The sequence below is a fragment of the Malurus melanocephalus genome, unplaced genomic scaffold (genome assembly GCF_030028575.1).
Source record: "Malurus melanocephalus ecotype Western Australia unplaced genomic scaffold, MMel_1.1 scaffold_28, whole genome shotgun sequence".
In the NCBI taxonomy this organism is placed as follows: Eukaryota; Metazoa; Chordata; class Aves; order Passeriformes; family Maluridae; genus Malurus; species Malurus melanocephalus.
Window position 1 is genome coordinate 1,404,805 of NW_026623260.1, and position 21,675 is coordinate 1,426,479.

Sequence of the window (21,675 nt, forward strand, 5' to 3'; positions counted from 1 at the left end):
CAGAGCCCTCAGCCCGCGCAGAGCCCTCGGCATATACAGAGCCCTCAGCTCTTCCAGAGCCCTCAGCCCGCGCAGAGCCCTCGGCACACACAGAGCCCTCAGCCCCCTCTGTGGCGGTGCCCCCCCCGGTCCAGTCCAGCGCCGCCTCAGGGGGGAGCGCACCCCCCCCTATCCCCGCGCACGCGCCCGGACAGGCGGCGCGCGGGGCGCGTGCGCGGCGCGAGGCCGGCGCCGGGGGGTGCCGGAGCCGCAGCAGCGATGGCGGCGAGTGCCGGGACGGGCAAGGGCGGCTCTGGCTCCGGCTCCGCTTCCATCTCCAGCTCCGAGCGCCACGCCCGGCTCCTCCTGGCCCAGATCAACCGGCTGCGCGCCGGGCACAGCTTCTGCGAYGTGCGGCTGGAGGTGGGCCCGGAGGCGTTCTCCGTGCACCGCCTGGTGCTGGCGGCCAGCAGTCCCTACTTCGCGGCGCTGTTCGCGGGCGGCATGAAGGAGTCCGGGCGGGACGTGGTGCGGATCGCGGGCGTGGAGGCGGACACCTTCCACACGCTGCTCGACTTCATCTACACAGGTGAGGGCTGTCGSGGGGGCGAGGGGCGGGTGCCCGGCGGCCGCAGGCTGGAGCGGGGCCCCGCTGTGGTTTGGTGCCCGCAGGGGTGGTGAGCATCTCGGAACACAACGTCCAGGAGCTCATCGTCGCCGCGGACATGCTGCAGCTCACCGAGGTGGTGGAGCTCTGCTCCGAGTTCCTCAAGGGGCAGATCGACCCGCTGAACTGCATCGGCCTCTTCCAGTTCTCCGAGCAGATCGCCTGTCACGATTTGATGGAGTTCACCGAGAGCTACATCCACGCGCACTTCCTGGAGGTGCAGAGCGGGGAGGAGTTCCTGGCGCTCACCAAGGAGCAGCTCGTGAAGATCCTGCGGAGCGAGGACCTGAGCATCGAGGACGAGTACCAGGTTTTCACAGCGGCGATGCAATGGATTCTGAAGGATGTGGGAAAAAGAAAGAAATATGTCGTGGAAGTACTGGAGCCTGTTCGATTCCCTCTGCTACCAGCACAAAGGCTGTTAAAATACATAGAAAGTAAGTGAAAGAAGGAGTATCAGATGCTTGTATGTGAATAAACCATGTGYTGTTCAGAGTTACTGGGCTTTGATGGACTATTTTTTTCAATAGTAGCATGATAAGTGAAAATATTTGTTGCAAACAAGGTCTATTCTAAAAAAAATAAGCTCAGCTTACTTTAAAAACGTGCTTTTGAAAAAGCTTTATAAAAGTAGGCAACCTTGATTTGTCTGCTGTTTTAGGAGAAACTAGTCATTTCTCTATAACTGAATTGCTTACAGTTTGTTACTTTTCACTGTTCTTTTTTTTCTGTTCTGCTTATTTTATTCTTATTCTGTTATGTTATTCTTCAAGGTATTCCAGATTTCAGTCTCCGGGTGGCCCTGCAAACTCTGTTGAAAGAATATTGTGAAGTCTCTAAATCTCCCAAAGAGAACAAGGTCAGCAGTTTTCTTCAGGCTTCTAAAGGTCGTCCCCGGAGGAAAGCCAGGAAGTACCTTTATGCAGTAGGTTAGAATGTGGCTGTTTGAACSTTATAAAACAAATGAAGTAGTATCTCAGAATGCAGTACTGAAGGCGATACTCGATTTTTTAAAAATCGAAATATATAAAGGTAGCAAAATGTTTCATCATGCTGAGTTACCATGTTCTACTTTCTGAGTAAAATTGCACAGGAATCCAGCATTCATGTTTCTTGTTGTTGTGACAYGGCATTCAAAGCCCAGATTTGCTGTTCAAAAATTATTTGGCTTGGGTGGAAAGCTGCAAATCAGCAGAGGATTTATCCAGGGTTTGCTGCTGGAATGGTATATGCAAATTCACTGCATGTTTTGTTCTGATGGCTGAAGTTTTCTCTGTGCAGGATACTTTGGTTCGTATGATGGGATACTTGAAATTGCACRTTCTCAGCAAACCTGCAGCTTTATATTGGAAGGGAACACATTTGTTTCACCCTGTGGGGAGTAGCACCAGCTTAGAGAGCAAAGGCTGTTGGATGGTCTCCGTGTTTTACTGAAAACATGAATTCTAATATTTGTAGTGCTGTGGCATCAGCCTATCACAATTTCCATGACCCTCAAGGCAACTGTTCTTCTTTGTGTGCTGGAGAAACAAAGCTGCTTGGAAGAATCCAATTCCTCCTAAAAGTGGCTAATGGCTGTTACTGTAATTTTTTAATGGTTTAGATATAGAAACGTGAGGATGAACAGGAACTCTTATTCGGCCTTTCCACTTTCTTTCCAGGTGGGTACACCCGACTGCAAGGAGGACGCTGGAGTGACAGCAGAGCCCTCAGCTGTGTGGAGCGATTTGACACCTTCAGCCACTATTGGACCACAGTGTCCTCTCTCCACCAGGCCCGGAGCGGGCTGGGGGTGGCTGTGGTGGGAGGAATGGTCTATGCCATTGGAGGTAACAGCTGAAATATGTTTGCTTTCTTGCATGAATACTAGAGAACTCATGCATGGAGACTATTAAACTTACTCTTGTTGTRAGTGGTTCTGAGGATAGTACAACTTTTAGATGTTGATTCCTTGGTTCTCTACTGTCACTGCTCAGTGGATTCCTGTTAGGGGTCCTGTGTTGGCCAGTTTTTATTAGGTTGTTCTCCCCTCATAGTGTAGCTACTCAGAGGCTACCATATGGCTGTGTGCAGATATATTCAGAGATGTTGGTTATTCTGTGGGCTTTGTGTACCACCACTAATGGAATTTCTTTTCTCACCTGTAGTCTCAAAGAAGCCCRTAGCATAAAAGGCAGTAGCACAGGACAGACCACTTGTGGTCTGCCTGCGTGGAAAGGCTTATTATGTATGGTTGCACAAGGATGTGATGAGTAGCCCAACCAGCCCATCATGAAAGAATGCATATGTAGACTGTTTTTATCACTGCTGAGCTCGTTCTTTGCTCTTGTAAACCCAGTCAGTTGTGCTGTGGAGTAAAACGTGCAGCACTGTGGTTGTTCACCTCTCTGATGTTTTCAGTAACATTTCAGGGAACTATTGATGCAAGTGGTTCCTAATGATGATTCAATTCTGGGTATAAATGAAAGTTTTGCTATATTGACTGTTTGACTGAAAGATAAATTTTGTATTCAAATGTTGCCTGTCCTGGAAAAGGTTGAAGARTGTTTCCATATATGCAGTGCAAAACATTGCATTTCCCCTGACTTTTCTTGCTGTTATTATGCAGGTGAGGACAACTCGATGATTTTTGACTGCACTGAATGTTATGATCCTGTTACTAAGCAATGGACAACTGTGGCTTCCATGAACCATCCCCGTTGTGCACTGGGAGTGTGCACATGCTATGGTGCTATCTATGCTTTGGGTAAGTTGTGGAGTTTTCCTAGTTAAAGATGTTAATTCATAAAACTTGTAAATTGATTTGATCTTTAATATTACATCTTGGTGATGGAAACTTGCAAACTCCAGTTTTGAAAAACACTGTGTCCATAAGTACTAGCATATATACTAAATCTTTGTGGATTAGTTATTGTTTACTTACAAGTTACTTCCATTGTAGACTGATTGCTGATTTCAGAATTTGTCCCAGAACAGTGCCTTGTATGTCTAAAAGTGCAGCTAACCCACAACTTTGTGCCATTAAATTCCTTCCTATGTTTGCTGTTATTTGCAGGAGGCTGGGTTGGAGCAGAGATTGGCAACACAATTGAAAGATTTGATCCTGAAGAAAATAGTTGGGATGTGGTGGGAAGCATGGCTAAGCCCCGTTACTGCTTTGGGTGTTGTGAAATGCAAGGTGAATATTGTTAAGTTTGTATCCATAAATAGTTCCAACAGCCATTGGATTTTGAAGCTTTATGTTTCAGTTATRAATTCTTACCTTTGTCTCATACTGAGCTGTCAGTCACACATGCTTGTGCCTCTATTGTTTGTTGTTCTGGTACTCWATTTTTAATTCTGCAGAATTCAAAGACTATAAAGTGTTTGTCTTCTGCCTTTTATCTCCTGAAAACAGTTTTTACATGTCTGCCAGTATGGTAATCCAGCTAGTCTTTTAACAGTTGATTGTTCTTCCTGATACTATTACTTACCTCCCACATTTGGGTTTGCATGTTTTTCTTTGTGAAAATCTGAAGACTTGTGACAGGTTATTTTAAGACAGACATGTCTAAACACTTGATCAACAAATGTGCTTATAAAGAATTTGATCCTGACCAGGTCAGCAGTTGCAACCTTCTGATTTCCTTCCCGTGCACTTAATTACTTTTTGCTTTCTTAGAGTTTCTAGTGATCAAGCCTCAAGCTACTCATGCAAAAGCTTTATGTATTCTACTAYTGAACAAAAGGAGGATTTTCTGTCATTCTTTAACCATCTTAATGTCAGGCTGAAACTTGTATTGTGACAGTAATCTTCTGTCTTTGTATTACAAAGCCTAAAATAGGAGAAACTCTGTTTCTGCAGGTTTGATTTATGTCGTTGGTGGTATCAGCAGTGAAGGAGTRGAGCTGCGTTCTGTTGAAGTCTATGACCCCATCTCTAAACGTTGGTCTGAACTCGCTCCAATGGGCACCCGAAGAGCCTATCTTGGTGTAGCTGCTCTCAACGATTGTATCTATGCTGTGGGAGGCTGGAATGAATCTCAGGATGCACTTGCTAGTGTAGAAAGATACTCATTTGAGGAGGTATGGTAGAGTCCCTTCTTTTCATAAATGTAGATTGCATCAGCTTCGGGGAAGATGCTATAGRGGTAGCCTGCTTCCTTTCTTTAAAAAGCTGGAAATTCTTATTTCCTTTTTAAATCTGGCTGGTGATCTTGAGCGAAAAAAAACTCTGGTGATCTCAGGGGCTGTCTTTAGTTGTTGTGGTTTAACCCTGCACAGACATACTGTAGTTTGGTAACTACTTGTTATGGTTAACATGAAAGGATAGATTTCCCCTCTGCAATAGAAAGTTCAATAATCTGAATAGAGAGAGAATTTTTACTGTAAAAGTAAGAGGTAATCTTTTATTGCAAAATTTGAGGATCTTCCTTCTGCATCAAAATGTAGTGGTGTTTCAGCATGACAAGAATAAGATAAAAAAATTATTCCAGACTCTTACTGCTCATGTTTCTATGGATGCTCTTTGGAAGAGTAGCTACTGTTAAAAGCAGAACACAATCCCATGTGCCAATCGGTTTTACTTTCCAAAATGAATCTAGTTTTCCTTTTTTTCCTCCCTCAAACTGTACTGTTCTCTATTTTGGAGAYTGCATCTTGCAGTGACTGAAGAAAGGGAGGGGTGTTGTGTACAGACAGTATGGGATCTGCTCCAACACGATTGGGACCTTTCCTGAAAGTGTTGTCATTCCTGGCTTGATATTCCTCTTGATACTGTACACATACCASRTTTAAGTCTGTRAAGTGTATACACAGTGTTCTTTGTATATGTTTCACTCCTTAAGTTTTAAAAGTTACTTTATCAGAATCGGGGCTTGCCCTAACACTATTTCTTTATCTTTCACCTTGTTAGGAAAAGTGGGTTGAAGTTGCATCRATGAAGATTCCAAGAGCTGGTGTCTGTGTTGTGGCGGTGAATGGACTTCTCTATGCCTCAGGAGGCCGAGCTCCCAGTCCTGATTTTGCTGCTCCAGTAACCTCTGACTCTGTTGAAGTTTATAACCCTCACATGGACAGCTGGACTGAAATTGCCAACATGATCACCAGCCGCTGCGAAGGAGGCGTGGCTGTGCTGTAAAACACAAGAAGAAAACTCATTCAAGGAATGAGTAAATGTGTCTCCTCAGATTTCYGGTTTCATTGGCCAGAAACCTCTTACAGCACAGGAGCTTCAGTGGAGAATTAGATCAGAGGGATTTTCCTGAGCAAAAGAAAAAGCCCTTCAAAGTAAATTGGCTTATCCAGTGTCTGTCTCAGGAAGTATTCTGTTAAGAGTAGGAATGCCTCTTATAACTGGATTAAGCACACTGAAATAAATGGTGGATTTGCCCTGTAAAAATCTGAAGAAATAATTCCAGCACGTTAGAGACATTATGAGATTGTTACTCAGCTGGCATTTTAGCCAGACTTGAAATCTGGAAGCAGGTTACTGTCGACAGCAAGGWGTTACCTGTAGGTAAGATCAGATGGGCGATTTGGATGGCATGAGTTCTTATTCTGGCAGAAAAAAAGGAAGRTAACAGATGGGGAAGACTTGATGCCTCTATTATGGCCTTGWTGCATTKGAGCCTCTTTTCTGTTGCTGGACATGGTGGGCATTAAATRTGWATTGGATCTTTACTTTCTGACCACCTCCACAAATTTGAATATTGAGGGTGTCCTCACAGTTCTAACAATGCCATTCCCCTTCAGCACTGCCTTTTCTTCTCAGTGGTGTGTGATGCCAGTAGAGCACCTTTTTGTGTAAGCTCTGGTGAATTTTAAATGCAAATGCTATTCATTAGATTGGCTATTCTGTTTAGAACTGCTCTTAGTGTGAAAACACAGGGAAAGCCTTTTACTCCCATTTTTTCCCCATAGTCAAATTTGTTTATRCCCTGTGTGACACATGCTGAGACTTAGCATTGAGTACTTGCTGTTCTACAAGGCACACTTCTTCAYCTTCAGTACATCTTGTATCCTGCCTCATCCAAATTTGAGCCAATGGAGCTTTCTGTGATTAGATTAGCAACATTTAGCATTAAAGCAATGGTATCAATGTGCTCTTAAGGAGCACTTAGCTTGGATACACTTAGTAGAACACTACTACCAGGAGTTTGCAGTTATTTTTAGATTCATTTAATTAATGTATTTGAAGCTGCTTTTTGCACACTGTGGTGGCATTTTCAGCACAGCTGTGGATGCTTTGGATGGAGTCTGAAGTGAGGCTGCTTGAGCTTTGACAGACAGTGTTATTCTGGAACACAAAACCACAACTGAGATGTCACAAACAGGAAGCCTGGCACTGTGTAGACAAAGGAGTGTTCATGCTGTTTAGGTCAATATCCCCTGTATAAAATTAACTAATTCATACATTAATAAATCCTCTGAAGGTGAATGTTGYGGGTACCTTAAGAATCTAGGTCCTAAAATCTAATATAGGGTTGGGCTAAAACTTGCTAGATGATGGAGAATTTCTTTGTTCCATAATTTTATGTGCTTTTACTTCAAGGATTTCTTATGTATCTGAATTAAAATGTTGGTTCAGGTTTTTTTTTCAAGTGTAAGCTTGTTCAAATAGTTTTTCATAATAAAATCCATTTTCAGAACTGATGAGAATGCTCTTGAATAGATTGCTTTCATAACTTAGTAAGGTATATTACTGCCACTTTTATGTAAAAGGTATTTTTTTTTAATTGGAAATTCTATTTCCCAGTAGAACACTAGGAAAAGATTGATTATAAATTGTGACCAAGTGGTGGAAACAACACATTTCTGCAGTCAAATACTCATGTATTTCTCTTCTCGGTGTAAAATCACTCAGACTTCTTGGCAAGACTGGCTKCCTTGCCAGCTCTATTCAGCCCTCTCTGGGATGAAATTACAGKTAATATTTCTTGGGCTTTCTTTACATTTCAGGATCCCTCATGGAAACATTTGAGAAACCCTACCTTAGCTGTATTTAATTAGTTTGGGAACTAGGAGTTTACTTCTGATCCCTACCTGTAAACTTCCTGCTTTAATGGAGCTTGAGGGAGTCTGCAGTTGTGYGAAGTTACCTTGTCCAGGTTTTGTAACTGATTCTGTCTTATTTGAATGAAACTTAGAAGCTGGTTGATTAYCCTCTCTGATCCTCAGAACCTCTTTTACCTAATCAAGCCAAAGACTCGTCTCTAAGTCACATGGAAATGCGACTTAAAAATGCCATGTCTAAGTAAGAAGGAATAGAAAAAACATCTTCATTCACAAACTCAATTTCATTTCCTTTATATTCAGAAAGCTCAAAAATATACTGTACTTTCATAGTTCAGCATAGAGCAATTGATACCCAAAACGGTTTAATATATTGTTAAACATACAAAGGTTAACAGATTGCAAAAAGGAGAGGCTGGTGTACAGAGCTGCTGTTTCAGCAGTATCAYAYAAGATGGCTCCATCTCCAGAACASGCAGGTTKCTTAAAAATCTGTTCTTTGCAGAATGAACATGTAACAAATTTTAAGAGACAATACCTGCTTTATTCAGTGTAGAACAACAATGAAGACAAATCGATGAGGATTATCTGGTCCTAAGACCATGTGTKGATGTCATTTTCAGCTTTCTTTTTGCATCTTAAACTGTACTTCAGTATTTCTGATAAAAAGCTTACAAGAAATAGGCCCCCAACCCATTTCATAGGTTTCTTGAGGTAGGTGACACTAGAAAAGAAAATCCATGTGACTTAGGCTGTGTCTTCCACTGTTCCACTAAACTATGTGCTAGGAAGAATTAAGGAGAAAGAGCATATGCTTCTGCAGTGGTTTYGGTAACAGGCCCATCATGGAGGGTTTGCAGGCTACAACTCCACTTGTACCTGTCCAAATATGTGGACTCTCAGGAGGGAGAAGACAGAAGCTACTTTCAGTCCCATTATCTGATCCCTTAATGCCAACACTTGAGTCCTTGTGTCACAGTGTAAAACAAAACCTAGGAACAGGTGGCCCAAATAGCCTTTTTAATTTCAGTAAGCCTGAGCAGGAAGTTGACCTGCTGTTTTCTGTGGCACCTTGTCAAAGATACAAAGCTCCCCCTTCAGCTTTTCCCTACTCCAGCAACAGCAGCTGAGTGAGATATTCCAGGTGAGTGGTGACTTGGCTTGCCACTGCAAACAAATCTCACCTTTCCTTTCTTACCTGACACTGCACTGAGCACTTCCTCACACRGCACCCCTGRAAGYGTTCAGGCTGGATGGGGCTTTGAGCAACCTGACTGAGTGGAATATATCCCTGTATACTGCAGGGGGTTGGAACGAGATGATCTTTAAGGTCCCTTCCAACTTGAACCATTCTGTRAATCTSTGATTTTCAGCACCTTCTCTGAAAATAGGAGTGAAACAGAACTGCTTTCACCCTCTTACTGTTGTTTTGCACACCTCAGAATTTTAATCACACATCTAAACCAGGTGCTTTCATAGTTCAGCATAGACCAATTCATACTTATGTCATTTTGAACCTCCATTCTAAATCCCCATCTCATTCAGGAGTGATTCTTTGTTCTACAGATCAGGACAGACTCGTGCTTACCTTGGAAGTCATGGCTATTTAAAATCCTTCCCTCCCAATCTAGCTTCAAAATCAGTCAGAAAACCATTTTGCTTCAAGAATAAGCATCTTGATCCTTGCCATCATATGACTTCTAAGCACAAATCAGTCTTTATTTCTCCTGGAACTCCATACAAATAGTTTATTGGTAGATAATAGCTCTTCCCTATTAAATTATTAATTTGTGTTCTGCCATGTTTTTCTGTCACCACTTTACTCCACCTCTAAGAAAGCTCTCAGTGCTACAGTGGCCAATAGGGATGATACCATCACCACTGTTCCCATTACCCTCAGTGCTTTAAACCACCTGGGATAAGTAGGAAGAAGGGAAATGTCATAGTGCAGCGATATCCCTAGGGCCAGCATAATCATTACTGCTCCCTGAGTGATATCTTGGAAAAGCAAGGCTTGCCAGGCAAGCAGAGGAGGAATTATGCCATTAGCCAGGTTCAGCCAGTCTGGCTTGGCTGGGCTGTTTTCCGGGAGGGCAAACCCCCACCTCATTCCCCCTAGGAAAGATGCCGATGCAGCACCATAGGCAACCAGAGCAAAGGCCAGCTCCGGGCTGTAGGTCCCCTGGACGATCATGGTCAGGGGCACGCCCACATAGGGAACTAGTCCCCCAAGGCTTAAGTAAAGGGCTGGCTTGGGAGAATATTTCAGTGATTCCAGGCTTTTTTGCGATTCTGCCTCACATTCCTTCTTCTCAAAGATAGGGCGAGAGGTGTGAAAAGCCTGGAGCTTGGCTGTGTAAAATGATGCTGGTTTGAGGCTCAGAGATGTTGAGAGAGGACACACATCTCTCCGCAGCTGGAGGGCAGAGGAAGACCAGGTTGTCTTATTCTTCCCATAGAGCAGCAGTCTGGGACCAGTTAACTTCTGGAGCTGCAAGCACAAAACTTGTTCTGAACACTGTACAGTACAGATCTGCAGGTACCTGAACTACCTAAGGAATACTGAACCAAGTGGTCTTCCAGATCAGGTCACACCACAGTTTCAAGTGGTTTTAACTGAACTAATGAACAATGCAGATGATGAAGAGCAACTGGGCTCTCCAAAGTATGTAAGCAAACCTCACCCAGTACCCACCTATCCTTCCCCACACAAATGCATTCTTYAGGTACTTTTAAGATATATCAGTCCTTTTCAGAGTAAAATATAAAATAATTTTCTACAGAAGCAAGACAAGGTCACCCCAGAAACTATCTACTAGTCCCCGCATTACTCCAACAAGAACTGAGAGGAAAAAAGACCTTCAGACAACAAAATTCAATTTTATAAAAGAAATAGCTTTGCAAAAATRAACTATCCCAGAAAAGCTGACTGATAAACATGTGATAAACTCCAACTTGGAAGCCACCTTTTTTTCAAAGCTCCAGTTGTATCTTTTGCCATTTTACWTTTAAATAAAATCTGACAGCAAAGAAAAGCCTTTAGTAACTTACTTTGAAAGGCGTGTTGAGGCAGCATCGCTGTATAATAGAAAACATGTTTGTTTTTGCAATGCCCTAAAAGAGAAAAATTCAGAAGATTTGAAACCGATGAATWGCTGAATTTGTCTGATTTCCAAAGTTCAGTCACAGTCTACACTTAGCAAATACAAGACTCTTAGAGATATATATTTAAAGATATATATATATTTATGTTTTTATATATTTTTATTACACATGTACTCAATCTATACTTGCCCACTACATAATACTTAATAGTTTCAGGCAGCTTTATGAACTGAAGTTCTAAAGTTGTARTAACTGTTGCAAGAACAATTTCTAGTTAAAGAACTGAGTATTGGGGAACAGGTGATGGCTTCCCGTTCATAGATCATCTTCTTTCCAAGGGATCACAGGATCAGCTATGTTGGAAAAGACCTTTGAGATCATCAAGTCCAACCTATGACCTAACATGACCTTATCAATTAGAGATCATGGCCCTAAGTGCCACGTTTAGGCTATTTATAAACACCTCCATGGACAGAGACTCCACCACCTCCCCGAGCAGCCCGTTGCAATGCCCCATCACTTTCTGCAAATATTTTTTTTCCCAAATATTCACTAGCATTTTCGTTATTTACATTTGTACACAGTATTTCAAGAGTTGTGGAATCCTTATTTTAACGGTGAAAAATTATGTGATAAATGGCTGCACAGAGCTTATAAATGAGCAATTCCCAACAAGCGGAAAAAGTGATCATTAACAAAAAAAAGGAGTGGAAAGGCCATCCTATCCCAAGCTGCAGGTAAGCTCCCTGCCGGGCTACCACACTCACCGAGGAAGGCGGGCGGMTCACCCTGGATTTGACTCCGCAGTTCCCGGTCCTGCTGCACCGGGAGAGGAAGGTGGCTCTGCGCAGCCAAAGTCCCTGCACGGAAAGCGAAGGGAGAGGAAAATAGATGTATATACCGGAGGGAGGCGGGGCCCCTCCACCCGCCGGGACGGGCAGGACTCTCCGGGAGCTGTCTCCGCCCGGAACCCGCTCCCTGAGGGGGCTTCCGGTGCCCTGCTAAGAGCTCCGACTGCGCCCGGCGCTTAGCGCTACCGATCCGGACGGGAACCGGCGTGGCACATCGTGTTCCGCCGAGCCGGAGAAGAWCCCACCCAAGCCGATACCGGGGACAGCAGAGCCGGTCACTCTCAGCCCGAGGGTCGCGRTCGGCCTGGCAGAAGAGGGACACGCTCCTCTCCTGTCTGTGGGACAGACCCTCTCCTCTGGGRCGTTGCGACCGTTCCTACGTTCCATCGTCCTGCATCATCGCAACGGGCAAGCCCCTCACATGCGGACTACAACTCCCAGCCTGCCTTGCGGCGCGCCGTCCAGACATGTGCGTGGTGGGGATGGCGGGTGGCCTCCTGGGGCGCGTAGTCTTCGGCTGCTTCCGACAGGCGTTGACGAGGGTGGTGCGAGCCACCGCCTCTGATTGGTGGGACRGCCAGCGCGTGGGCCGGGGCGGGGCAGGGAAGGGGAGCCTGGGGGCGTGTCTCTTCCGCGTGCTCAGCCCCGCCCCGCGCGCGCGCGGGCCCCGCCCCCTCCGGCCCCCGGCCGGGCAGGGCTGGGCGGCCATTTTGGGCAGAGCTTTGTTATGGTTGTGGGGCCGCCGGAGCCGCGCCAGGGCCCGCCCGGTGAGTGCGGCCCCCGCGCCACCCCCGACGCGCCCCCCGCGCCCCCTGCGCCTTCACCCAGCTCCTGCCGCCCCCAGGCCCGCCCTGCCGCACCCCGCGGCGCCGCGGGCTCGGCGCGGCCCGGGAGCGGCCTCCCGCCAGGCCGGGCCCCCCCCACCCCCCCCGCGCTCGGTCCCGTGGCCGCGGCAGCGGCTCCGGCGGGGGGCAGCGCGAGGTCCCCGCGGGCAGGGCCGGGCGGGGGTGGGCGGCGGGGGCCGGGGCTTTGCGGTTTATTGTTTCCTGCTCAGCCGGGAAGTTGGTAGCGCTGACACTGCCGGAGCTGAGCTCCTGTCATGGGGCCGTCCGCGAGCGGGGCGGGGGGGGGCGGGCCGGGGCGGCGGGTGAGTCCCGGGGGGCCGGGCAGGGGCGACCCCGCTGTAGGCTGGAAACGAAACCGGGTGAGCGGCGCCGGCCCGGCCGTTTGCTTTCGGCTCTTCCCGGGCCGCRCTTCCCGGCTGCCCCCGGCGGGAAGGGGCGGTCGGCGGCCGGCAGTGACACGTGTGCTGCGGGCAGCCGGGGTCCGGCTCGCTCTGCCCGCTGCCAGCGAGRCTGGGAAACTTGTCAGGTGCCGCTCGCTATCCGTTCGTAGGGAAACAGCGCCTGGCCCGAGCATGAGGCGGCTCTTTCCGGCGTGAAAGTTATTTCCGTGTGTCCGGTGTGTTTTATGCCCCCTTGGCCTAAGATCTTGCGTGGTTTAACTTAAATGGCTGGGGCTGGACTTGATCAGAACGCGCCTAGCATTTCAAATACCCATTTGAGACTTTGATTTCAGTTCAGTTTAGTAACGAGCTGTTTTGGAACKATTTTAGAGCAGTCAGTGGGTGTCTGCACAAGTTACGAGTTTTTAAACAGCTTTAGAGGAACAGTAGCTATTTAAATTCTTATAAGTAATGGTGGAATGGTTTAAGAGTGTTGCTTAAAAATCTTTTTATACTAACATGACCAGGTAGGTCAGCCTGCCTTTCCCCGCCCCCGAGCTGTGAGTGACACAAGTGTTAGTAATGTTGATAATACTCTGAAACGTTGCAAGTGCCTGAGCAAAGTGTGGAAATAGCAAAGAGGGGGAATGGAGATAACAGCTGAGATAATTGGAGCGCCGTCAAAGCTGAGTTTACTGTAGAGTTGACATCGCTTCTATAAAAATGTTAGGTGGTTATGAAAAAAGCTTATGCAAATGTTACTTCATGAATGAATATGGCTGGTATTTCAGTGAAGGGTTCCCCGTGCTTATCCATTTGGGGACCGATATTTCRAACTTCCAGTTTCTGACTCAGGAAGTAAACAGGCGTAGGGCAGTGGTAGGAACAAATAAAATTCCCAGATTAAAGAGGAGCAGCTCTTCCTTTCACATTCTTTCAAATAAYTTCTGGAGAAAAGTTCCTTTAAAAAGAACTTCTTGAAGTTTTGTATTTAGGATAGAAAGGCTTCAGGTGATGCTTCCTTATGTTTCCTTTTTTTTTTTTTTCAGCAATTTCTAGGGAAGTGCAGCCCTCTGCGTCTTATATTTTATATTCATCTGCTTTAGAGCCTTAATCCTATATGGCACAGAAGTTTCCATTGCAAATATCATACGAGGACCAAAAGCGAAAATATGCAGGGAACAGATGGCATTTTAGAAAAAAGCAAATCCTGTTTTTTCTGCGGGGTCTCAGAAATATGAGGAGCAGAATGCAGATGTGAAATACAACAAATCAAATGGAAGTGTACTGTTAGGAAAAAGCTTTACTTTTAGAATATTTACAGGGTATGGTCATCTTATCTCACGTATGCGACTGCTATGTATGCATGGTGTTACTGAATCTTGAAATTCCTGTTTTAAATTAGGAAATTAAATMATTACAGAAAAAAATAATATTCACTAGCATTTTCATTAAACAGAAAGTATTTCAAGAGTTGTGGGATCTTTATTTTAATACAGAAAAATGCTGTGGTTGGATCTCTTGGTGAATTTCTTCAGGAATGTGGGGTGTCAGATAATGTAGTACTTGCCTTTACAAAGTGAAGAAAAGCTATTGGCCCCGGAGTTAAGGTTACTTTTTTTTTCCAGTGTTACAAGTTGTTTGAAGTTAGTTGTGTAACTGCTGAATTGACTTAGCTGTGAAGTGTACTCCAGGGTGTGCTTTGTTTGTTTGTCTGTAGGAAGAGATTGGAAAAGGTCTGACTCTGTTCAGTAGAGCTGAAGCATAAAGCACCTCTCTCCAGTGGAGTGCTGGCTGTGCCTGCATGGACACAGCTTTTCCTTGCAGCTTTGTAGAAGCAGTCATAGGATGACTATTGCTCTAACTTATCCAAGRAAGGGTCACACTTACTGGATTTTGYAGTTGAYGAGGTAGTGTGTTTACCAGGAATTTTGGGATTTTATGTTAGTTTATTTGTAAAGGCAGGAGTGGTTTAGTTTTGGTTCTRCAAGCTCAGCAATGTGAGTAGACATTTTACTGTCCCTTACGTAGTGACCAGGATGCCAATTAAATCATGTGTGGTTTTTGTTTCAGCAAGAGGAATTGAAATCCATGTTCTCTTTGCTCGTCAGATTTAATGAAAAGCAGTGAAGTTGGCAGAAATATGGTTCTGCTCAGAATACTTCATGAAAGCCAGGATGTTGTTTAACTTGTGTGCTGTAACTTTATATGTTGCTGTGAAAATGTGCCAAACTTTAATGAGTTAGTGTAAGGTCAGAAGATAAATTCATGTCTTTGGAATGAATTTAGGTAGAGATTGATAGTGGCAAAGTGTCCACTGCCCCATAGGTATATCTGCAAACACTGCAGACCTAAGAGTTCTAAGTTAGACAGGTGAGCATGACAATAAGCAGGGAGGGAAATACTTTGGCTTAATTGATCATACATATTAGTGATCAAGTTGTATCACTCCWAACTGGAAATTCCTGATTGAAGTGTGCTGCTTATTCTCTAGCTGCTTTTCAAAAGTCAGGAGAAGATTTTTCACACTTTATGCTACTTAGACCTTTCTATAATTAAACAGCAAAACAGTTTTGCAAATTGTTGGTGTATGCARTTCCATAATATGACTAATCTGAAATAGTTGCACTTCCAAGGTCTGGCTTAACAAAAATGCTTTGAACCAGTACAGCCAAACATAACTGAGGTTTTCTGCAATAAATGATGCTTAGAAAGAAATATTTTGCAGCATGTGACCTTGTGCCTCAGGGRCTGTTGTACATTAGGGAGTTCGCCAGGAGCAACTGAAGTTCCAGGACTTACAGACATTCTAGCAAAAATGCCAGTGTTGGTTTGTTTTCTGCTTGAATCTTGTGATCATTTGYCGTTCAGAGTTTTGCATAGTTTTATCCTGCATGCTGAAGGGAGGTTCACAGCTGTGTGGTGTGATGTTAGTAGCACTTGATAAGGAAGTATGTGTATAATGTTGTCCAAACGCTCCTGTTTTTAAGGAATCTCCTTTTTTTCAATATAGAAAGAAATTAGGAACTTTAATTTAATTTCCCTTTGAGCAGTTTAATTTTTGGTGTCTTCTAGGGTCTGGATATCTGTGTGACCCACTCCTCATAGCATAATTGCAACATACAGAGCGTGTGGCAATGAGTGACACTCTCTTGGAATTTTGTCATCTTCAGTTTGTGATTAACAATTAACTTGTAAATAAAGGACTGAGTCTGCCAGGGAGGTATATGGTATTATTCTGGGCACAAAAATYACTGGTATTCACAAAGTTGCTGGTGAAGGTGTATGGTAAAGATTACAACAGGTCTCCAGCCTTTCARCAGAGAGGAGTGTTTTGCCATTGTGTTACAATGCGTCATCCATCATCAAGGGATTAATCAGGACTCACGTGAGATGATCTGAATAGACCTTTGATGTTAATCTTAAAAAAACTCAGCAAGGAAGTCTCATCATGAAAATATTGAATGTGTTAAAATCTTCACTGTTAGTTTGGGAAAACTGTCTTTCCTCTACTTTGAACTCCAGTTAAAAGTAGAGAAACTTTAATGGTTAAATGACAAATCTAATGTCTTCAGGTTGACTGGGCCTTCTGGAATGTATCCTCTAGTATTTAGGGAGCTGGGAGCCTGTGGGGGTGGGGAAAGTTCCAGAATGCTCCAGAAGAGTTGAGGAGCATTTTATCTCACAATATCTAGAAAAAACGCAAGACTTGGGTATGTCCAAGGAACGAGTGTTCACATCAGGGAGTCTGTCCTGCGTCACATGCTTTCTGGTGGCTTCACTTCCCTATATTGTAATAATGCTCTTAATAAACACAAAGATAATGTGATCCTGACAAATTCAATAAATGGTCTGAAATCAATAGCTTTGGATTCAGCCATTTTGGTGCAGATGGGTTCAAATTACTGTGTTTTGGTATATTGCCTACGCAGACAAGTAGCAGCTGGCAGGGCAGCAGTTCTGTGTGGGGGAGTATCTGGGGGTTGTAATGGTTCCTAAATTATCATGAGTCAGCAGCATCGCTCTCATGAMACTTCACTTGTCATACTGGAACATATAGAAGCATTTTAAATAAGGTAATGAAGCAGTTTCTCCATTCTGCCAAGGAGTGGTAGGTCTTCAGTAGGAACTATCTTGTTCATAATGTTATACTTTAGTTACAACTGTGTAACAAGATCTGTAAAGAAAATAACAAAGTCTGAAAGAGAGAAGCCATAACTAAGGATTGGGGGAAAAATTGATTGGTTAGCTCCACAATGTTTTTTAACATGTTTCATCTAACATTAACAAGTGATAGATAAAGCAGCTTTAAAAAGTTACCTGCAAGTATAATTGGGAGGCAGCTCTGACATCCTGCAAGCTGTCACACTTGGTAGGTTGGTCATGTCAGTTTTTTCATCATTGGTGCTTTGAACTTGAAAGCTTGATCTTTGCCAGTAAAATCTGACTGGTTGAGGGTGGGTTGTTTATTGTTTGTTTTTTTTAAACATGGCTCTATTTAATATGATAGTAAATCCTTTTCCTTCTGTTAAACAGTGCTGGGGTAGAGAGTGGTCTGTGGAACTTCCCCAGAAAAAAACAACCCATCTGCTAAAGTTGCCTCTCAGTTAGGGAATATTGAAGTATTGGTCTGGAGAAAAGATGTCTTAAAACACTTCTTCAAGAAGGTTTCCACATCCCTCCTGAATAAAACAACTAGTTATGAGGTGAAATTGCAGCAGAATATGTTCAGGCGAAACATTAGATGCAGGGACAGGCTTTCAAGCCATAGGAATAACCAAAACAGATTGTAGGGATATGCTGGAGAATGCTGGTATGCTAATCTGGTTTGAGTTACAGCTTCCAAAAAATATGCCAGTGGAGGTATGTATAGCTGCATAATGAATTCTAGTCTGCTGATAACAAATTTGTTTTTCCAATGCTTTGTGAGACATTTTTACAGTTAATTTTTGGACCTCTGTAGGCTGAAGATCACCATACATTGCTTTAACTTTCAGAGGCATGTGATGGAAGAGGGTAGAGCTAAATTCTTTTAGMTATCAGGAAAAGGTGCTTAGCTATGCAATGTGCAAAGGTTTCTTTCCCCATAAAGATGTTTTGCTCGTATTCCCTAGTTTGTTGTGGGACACTAGGATAGAAGAATGACAGTGTTTTAGTCTTTGCCTGCACAGCTTATCTGCAGAAGAACAGCACAATAATTCTCTGCAGGATCTAAAAATAAAGATCAAGCCAGCTGGACAACATTTTGTCCATAACTTTTTGCTTTATTTTAACCCAGTTTCACAGACTGGATCTTAGAGAGAGCTCCAGGAAAACACTGTGAACATCCAAAGAGGATACATATCCCAGCTGCAGCAAATCATTGGATCACAGGATTAGAGATCACTTTTTTTTCAAGCCAAGACCAAACTAGTGGTACTAGAGTACATACTATTTTTGCAATTTATTTTAAATGTATAGGAGTTGTTTTAAACTGAATTGTGTTCAGTGGCTTTTCTGCATTGAGGATTGTTAATACTTTCTAAACCATTGGAATGAAAAAACAGTGCAGATAATGTAAAATTTACAAACTGTAATGCAGGTGTTGTACACATGCTGAAAAGTGCTGAGTAAACATGTCTTTGCCATGTCCTAGTTACAGACAAATAAATGTGGAGTTTGATCATATTGTCCTGGTCTTGATGTTAAAGGTTTTGGAAATAATCCAAATGCAGGGAGGGGCAGAGAAGGTATGAGTTGTCCCTCAGTCTTGGCATGTTGTCTTGAAAGGGAAGTATCTATAACTGGAATGCACCTCCCTTCCCAGTTTATAGTACTGGTCTTGTAGGACCCAGTAATGGTATTGAGGGGAAGAATTACAACAGTACTGGTTAGAAAAATGGTCTCATTTCTGAATGTCTGTCTGTTTTGTTGACTTTCAATTCTCCTTCCTCTTTGCAAATGACATGTCTTCTACTTGCTTATCCTTCATCTGGAATGCAGATCTGTACTTCCCTCTGCTTGATTTGTAGTCTCTCTTGCCTTGACACAAATATTTGATAAATAGTCTGGTTGTATTTGAGGCTCTTTTCCAAAGGAAATATGTTTTTCTCCACTCCAAATGGAATATATTTAAATGTAAATGTGCTATAGTAGCAGTAATAACCCTGGTAAAATACTGGGTTATAAAATACCCTTAGTGAGAAATACCCATCCCATTTTTTTTAGGTATTGGAGAACCACTTGCTTAACTTCTGCTTGGGTTCCATCCACATCTCTGGAACACAGGTAGGCAGGAGGCATGTAACATGCAGCAAGGATAAGCCAGCAATTAAATGTTTCCAATTCTTTCCTGATGATGGGGAACATTATCCTGGTGTGTGCTACCGAGCAGTAGAAGTGACTTTGTTCCTTAAGGCATTGGGCAGACTGGACTGTTCATTGCCATTTCACTCATTCTGTCATGAGGTTTTGGGGACAAGAGTAGTACCTTAAAGGCAGCCATGACAAGGTGCCATGCTGTGTAAGAATCTGGGCAGAACAGAGCCTTATCTTGACTTACTTGCAAAAGGTCTGTAGATCAAAGTGCAGTACAAAATAGATGTTTGATTTTGTTCCTTAAAGAGCTAAAAAGACCTTTGGATTTGATTAAAATATTAGGATACTTTCTCCAGATTTAAAATACCTTATTTAATAAAATGCTAAAGCTGTTTGAGAGTTCAGAACATTGTTCACATTCAAAGCCTAATGCCATTTAAAATGTATTTCTTTGATTTGTATCAGTAGTGTCAATAGATGCACTTGTTTAAGGGAGGTATACAATCCCTGAAACCTTACTCCCTGCAGCAGGGCAGAGCAGTAAACAGGTTTTAATATTTAAGGTRAATACTGCAGTTCTCTAACATGGACCATACTGAAGATAGTTACAGGCCCATTACAGGGAAGTGGAATCTTAACAGGCACAGGCGAGAGGCTTAAGGGATGTTCCATATTGCCAGTGGCTGCACAATATGAAACATCCAGGAATAATTGGTGGGAGGCATAATATCTAGAAAGTCTGTRCTCTCCTATTTTATGCTTATGAGAAGTTGAGCCTTTTAGATTTTACATGTTGAAAATGGCCTTACCTTGCTATTCTTGTTGCTTTGAGGAATAAACTCTTGAAAACCCCTTGGAAGGGTTCATTTTTGATGTATCACACTTGCTGGCTTGGGTCCAGAGACTTATCATCTTACGTAGGCTTCTATACAGGTTCCCTAGATGCTGCCTTTTGCAAAATGTGCTTTGGGCCTTTGCGTTAAGTATGACTTGCTTCCAAAGACAAATTTGCTGGCTTTTGTATGGTAACCTTTCTGTTGGATCAACAGAGGCTTCGAGGACAGATATCAATCAGCCAATGGCATTTTTAAAGGTGCTGTTTTTGTCAGTGGTGTTTTCTTGTTTGGTCAAGAGCCTTTCCTACAAAGAAGTCTTTTTTTTCTATTACTTGGTTGTTATTTTTTATATGCCCTTGTATCTTTAATTGCTGTCACAAAAGAAAAAAAAGTAATTTTCTTACCCCCTGCACTCTAGATCTCAGTATATATGCACAAGACCAGACTGTAAAGGCTTTGCTCAGTATGTGGTTTTGTGGGGGTAGGTGTTTGTCCAGAAATTTTAAAGGAGGTAAGACTGGGTCAGCATGACCTTGTAGAAGTGGAAAGTAAGTATGTGAAGGGACGGGTTGTTTGTGAAGCAGAGCTGTGTGGGATGTCAGTGGAAGGACTGTCAGTAGAGGAAAGGGGATTAGGACATAGATGGGTCTGTATGGACCTTTCTTAACCTATTTTCAGTTCATTTAAGTTATTCATCTGGTTTACATAAGTGATCAGGTATGTAACAGTTGGTATGATTTTCTCCCACCCCTGGCCTGTTACTCTGGAACAACCTTTGTATGGCCAAGTTTCTGGCATGTTTTCATCTTGGAATATAGATTTGCAGTGTTCTGTCTAGAATACAAAACAGTTTTGATGACTCTGCAAGATAGATTCATTTGCTTTAAACTTGAAAAACAAGGTGTTCATCTCACAGTAATTGCTGCTCTTCACTAACACATTTAGTATCTGTATCTGGGAAGGTTTTAGTTTAATACATGATTAACATTTTAATCCATTATTTAGTGTTCTAAAATGGGCTCTGTTGTGAGTTATGAGTGATATTCTGCCTTTTTAGATGCTAGATYTTTTTTCGGCAGCCAGATGCAATTCAAACAATGTTTTTTGCAGTGTTTTTAATTCATAGGACTGGCCTTTATATTWGTGCCATAATTTTGGAGGTCTGGCTGTGGGATATAATGGGAAGAAACAAGTAGTGATGGCATATCTGGCATACAGTTATTCTGGTTCCTAATACCTCAGGTGGGTAAGCTCTACCAGTTGTACGTGCCATTCCAGAACATCTGCATTTGTCCTYTCCAAAGGGAGCTGGTTTTCAGTTTTGCAGACAGGCCAAAGGTGTGTCTAGACAATTGTATTAATGGAAGTGAAAACAAAAGGAAAGTTTGTTTTGTAGATACTTTATGTAGGTGAACTAGAAACGAATGATCTCAGCTTGTGAAGACGTGGCTCACCAGTTGTTATGACAACTGTTGAATGAGTTATGCTGCACTTTAGTCTTTTGTAGTAGGGCCTCATAATGCATGCAAGGTTGAAACAATATTTATCATTTTATGTTATGTTATAAATATGATCTTTGTTATAAATGTAACTCACTGGCACAGAYTGCCCAGAGAAGTTGTGGGTGCCCTATCAGTGTAAGTGAGCAACCTGATCTAGTGGAAGGTGTCTCTGCCYGTGGCAGGGGGGCTGTAACTAGATGTTCTTTAAGGCTGTGTGCCC

The 21,675-nt window shown here is 43.3% G+C and overlaps 3 protein-coding genes across 4 annotated transcripts in view; 2 read left to right on the top strand and 1 right to left on the bottom strand.

Moving 5' to 3' along the window:
- The first annotated feature begins 230 nt into the window (after positions 1-230).
- On the top strand, positions 231-7,233 carry IPP (intracisternal A particle-promoted polypeptide). The gene is made up of 8 exons (XM_057390564.1): positions 231-568; positions 652-1,083; positions 1,420-1,575; positions 2,308-2,475; positions 3,255-3,392; positions 3,702-3,824; positions 4,491-4,711; positions 5,541-7,233. Exons 1-8 carry the CDS (start codon positions 259-261, stop codon positions 5,763-5,765), a joined length of 1,773 nt encoding a protein of 590 aa, XP_057246547.1. The 5' UTR covers positions 231-258; the 3' UTR covers positions 5,766-7,233.
- On the bottom strand, positions 5,247-12,040 carry TMEM69 (transmembrane protein 69). 2 transcript variants are annotated; one of them, XM_057390567.1, is made up of 4 exons: positions 11,853-12,040; positions 11,512-11,604; positions 10,691-10,753; positions 5,247-10,130 (listed from the first exon to the last, which is right to left on the bottom strand). In XM_057390567.1, the coding sequence occupies exons 3-4, from the start codon at positions 10,733-10,735 to the stop codon at positions 9,459-9,461; spliced, it is 717 nt and encodes a 238-aa protein (XP_057246550.1). In that variant the 5' UTR covers positions 10,736-10,753; positions 11,512-11,604; positions 11,853-12,040; the 3' UTR covers positions 5,247-9,458. The 2 variants fall into 2 exon arrangements, with proteins under 2 accessions (XP_057246550.1, XP_057246549.1); XM_057390566.1 differs by having other exon boundaries at positions 11,841-12,040.
- Positions 12,041-12,265: 225 nt separating this feature from the next.
- GPBP1L1 (GC-rich promoter binding protein 1 like 1) overlaps positions 12,266-21,675 on the top strand; it is a 32,353-nt gene continuing 22,943 nt past the window's right edge. The window contains exon 1 of the mRNA XM_057390565.1: positions 12,266-12,362. The gene's annotated coding sequence lies outside the window, so the exon portion shown is untranslated. The remainder of the gene's footprint in view (positions 12,363-21,675) is intronic.

Coding starts and splice junctions, on each gene's coding strand:
- TMEM69 (XM_057390567.1), bottom strand. CDS start 10,735: ATGTTTTCTATTATACAGCGATGCTGCCTCAACACGCCTTTCAAA. Junction 10,131..10,690: donor GCCTCAACACGCCTTTCAAA/GTAAGTTACTAA, acceptor TTGTGCTTGCAG/CTCCAGAAGTTAACTGGTCC.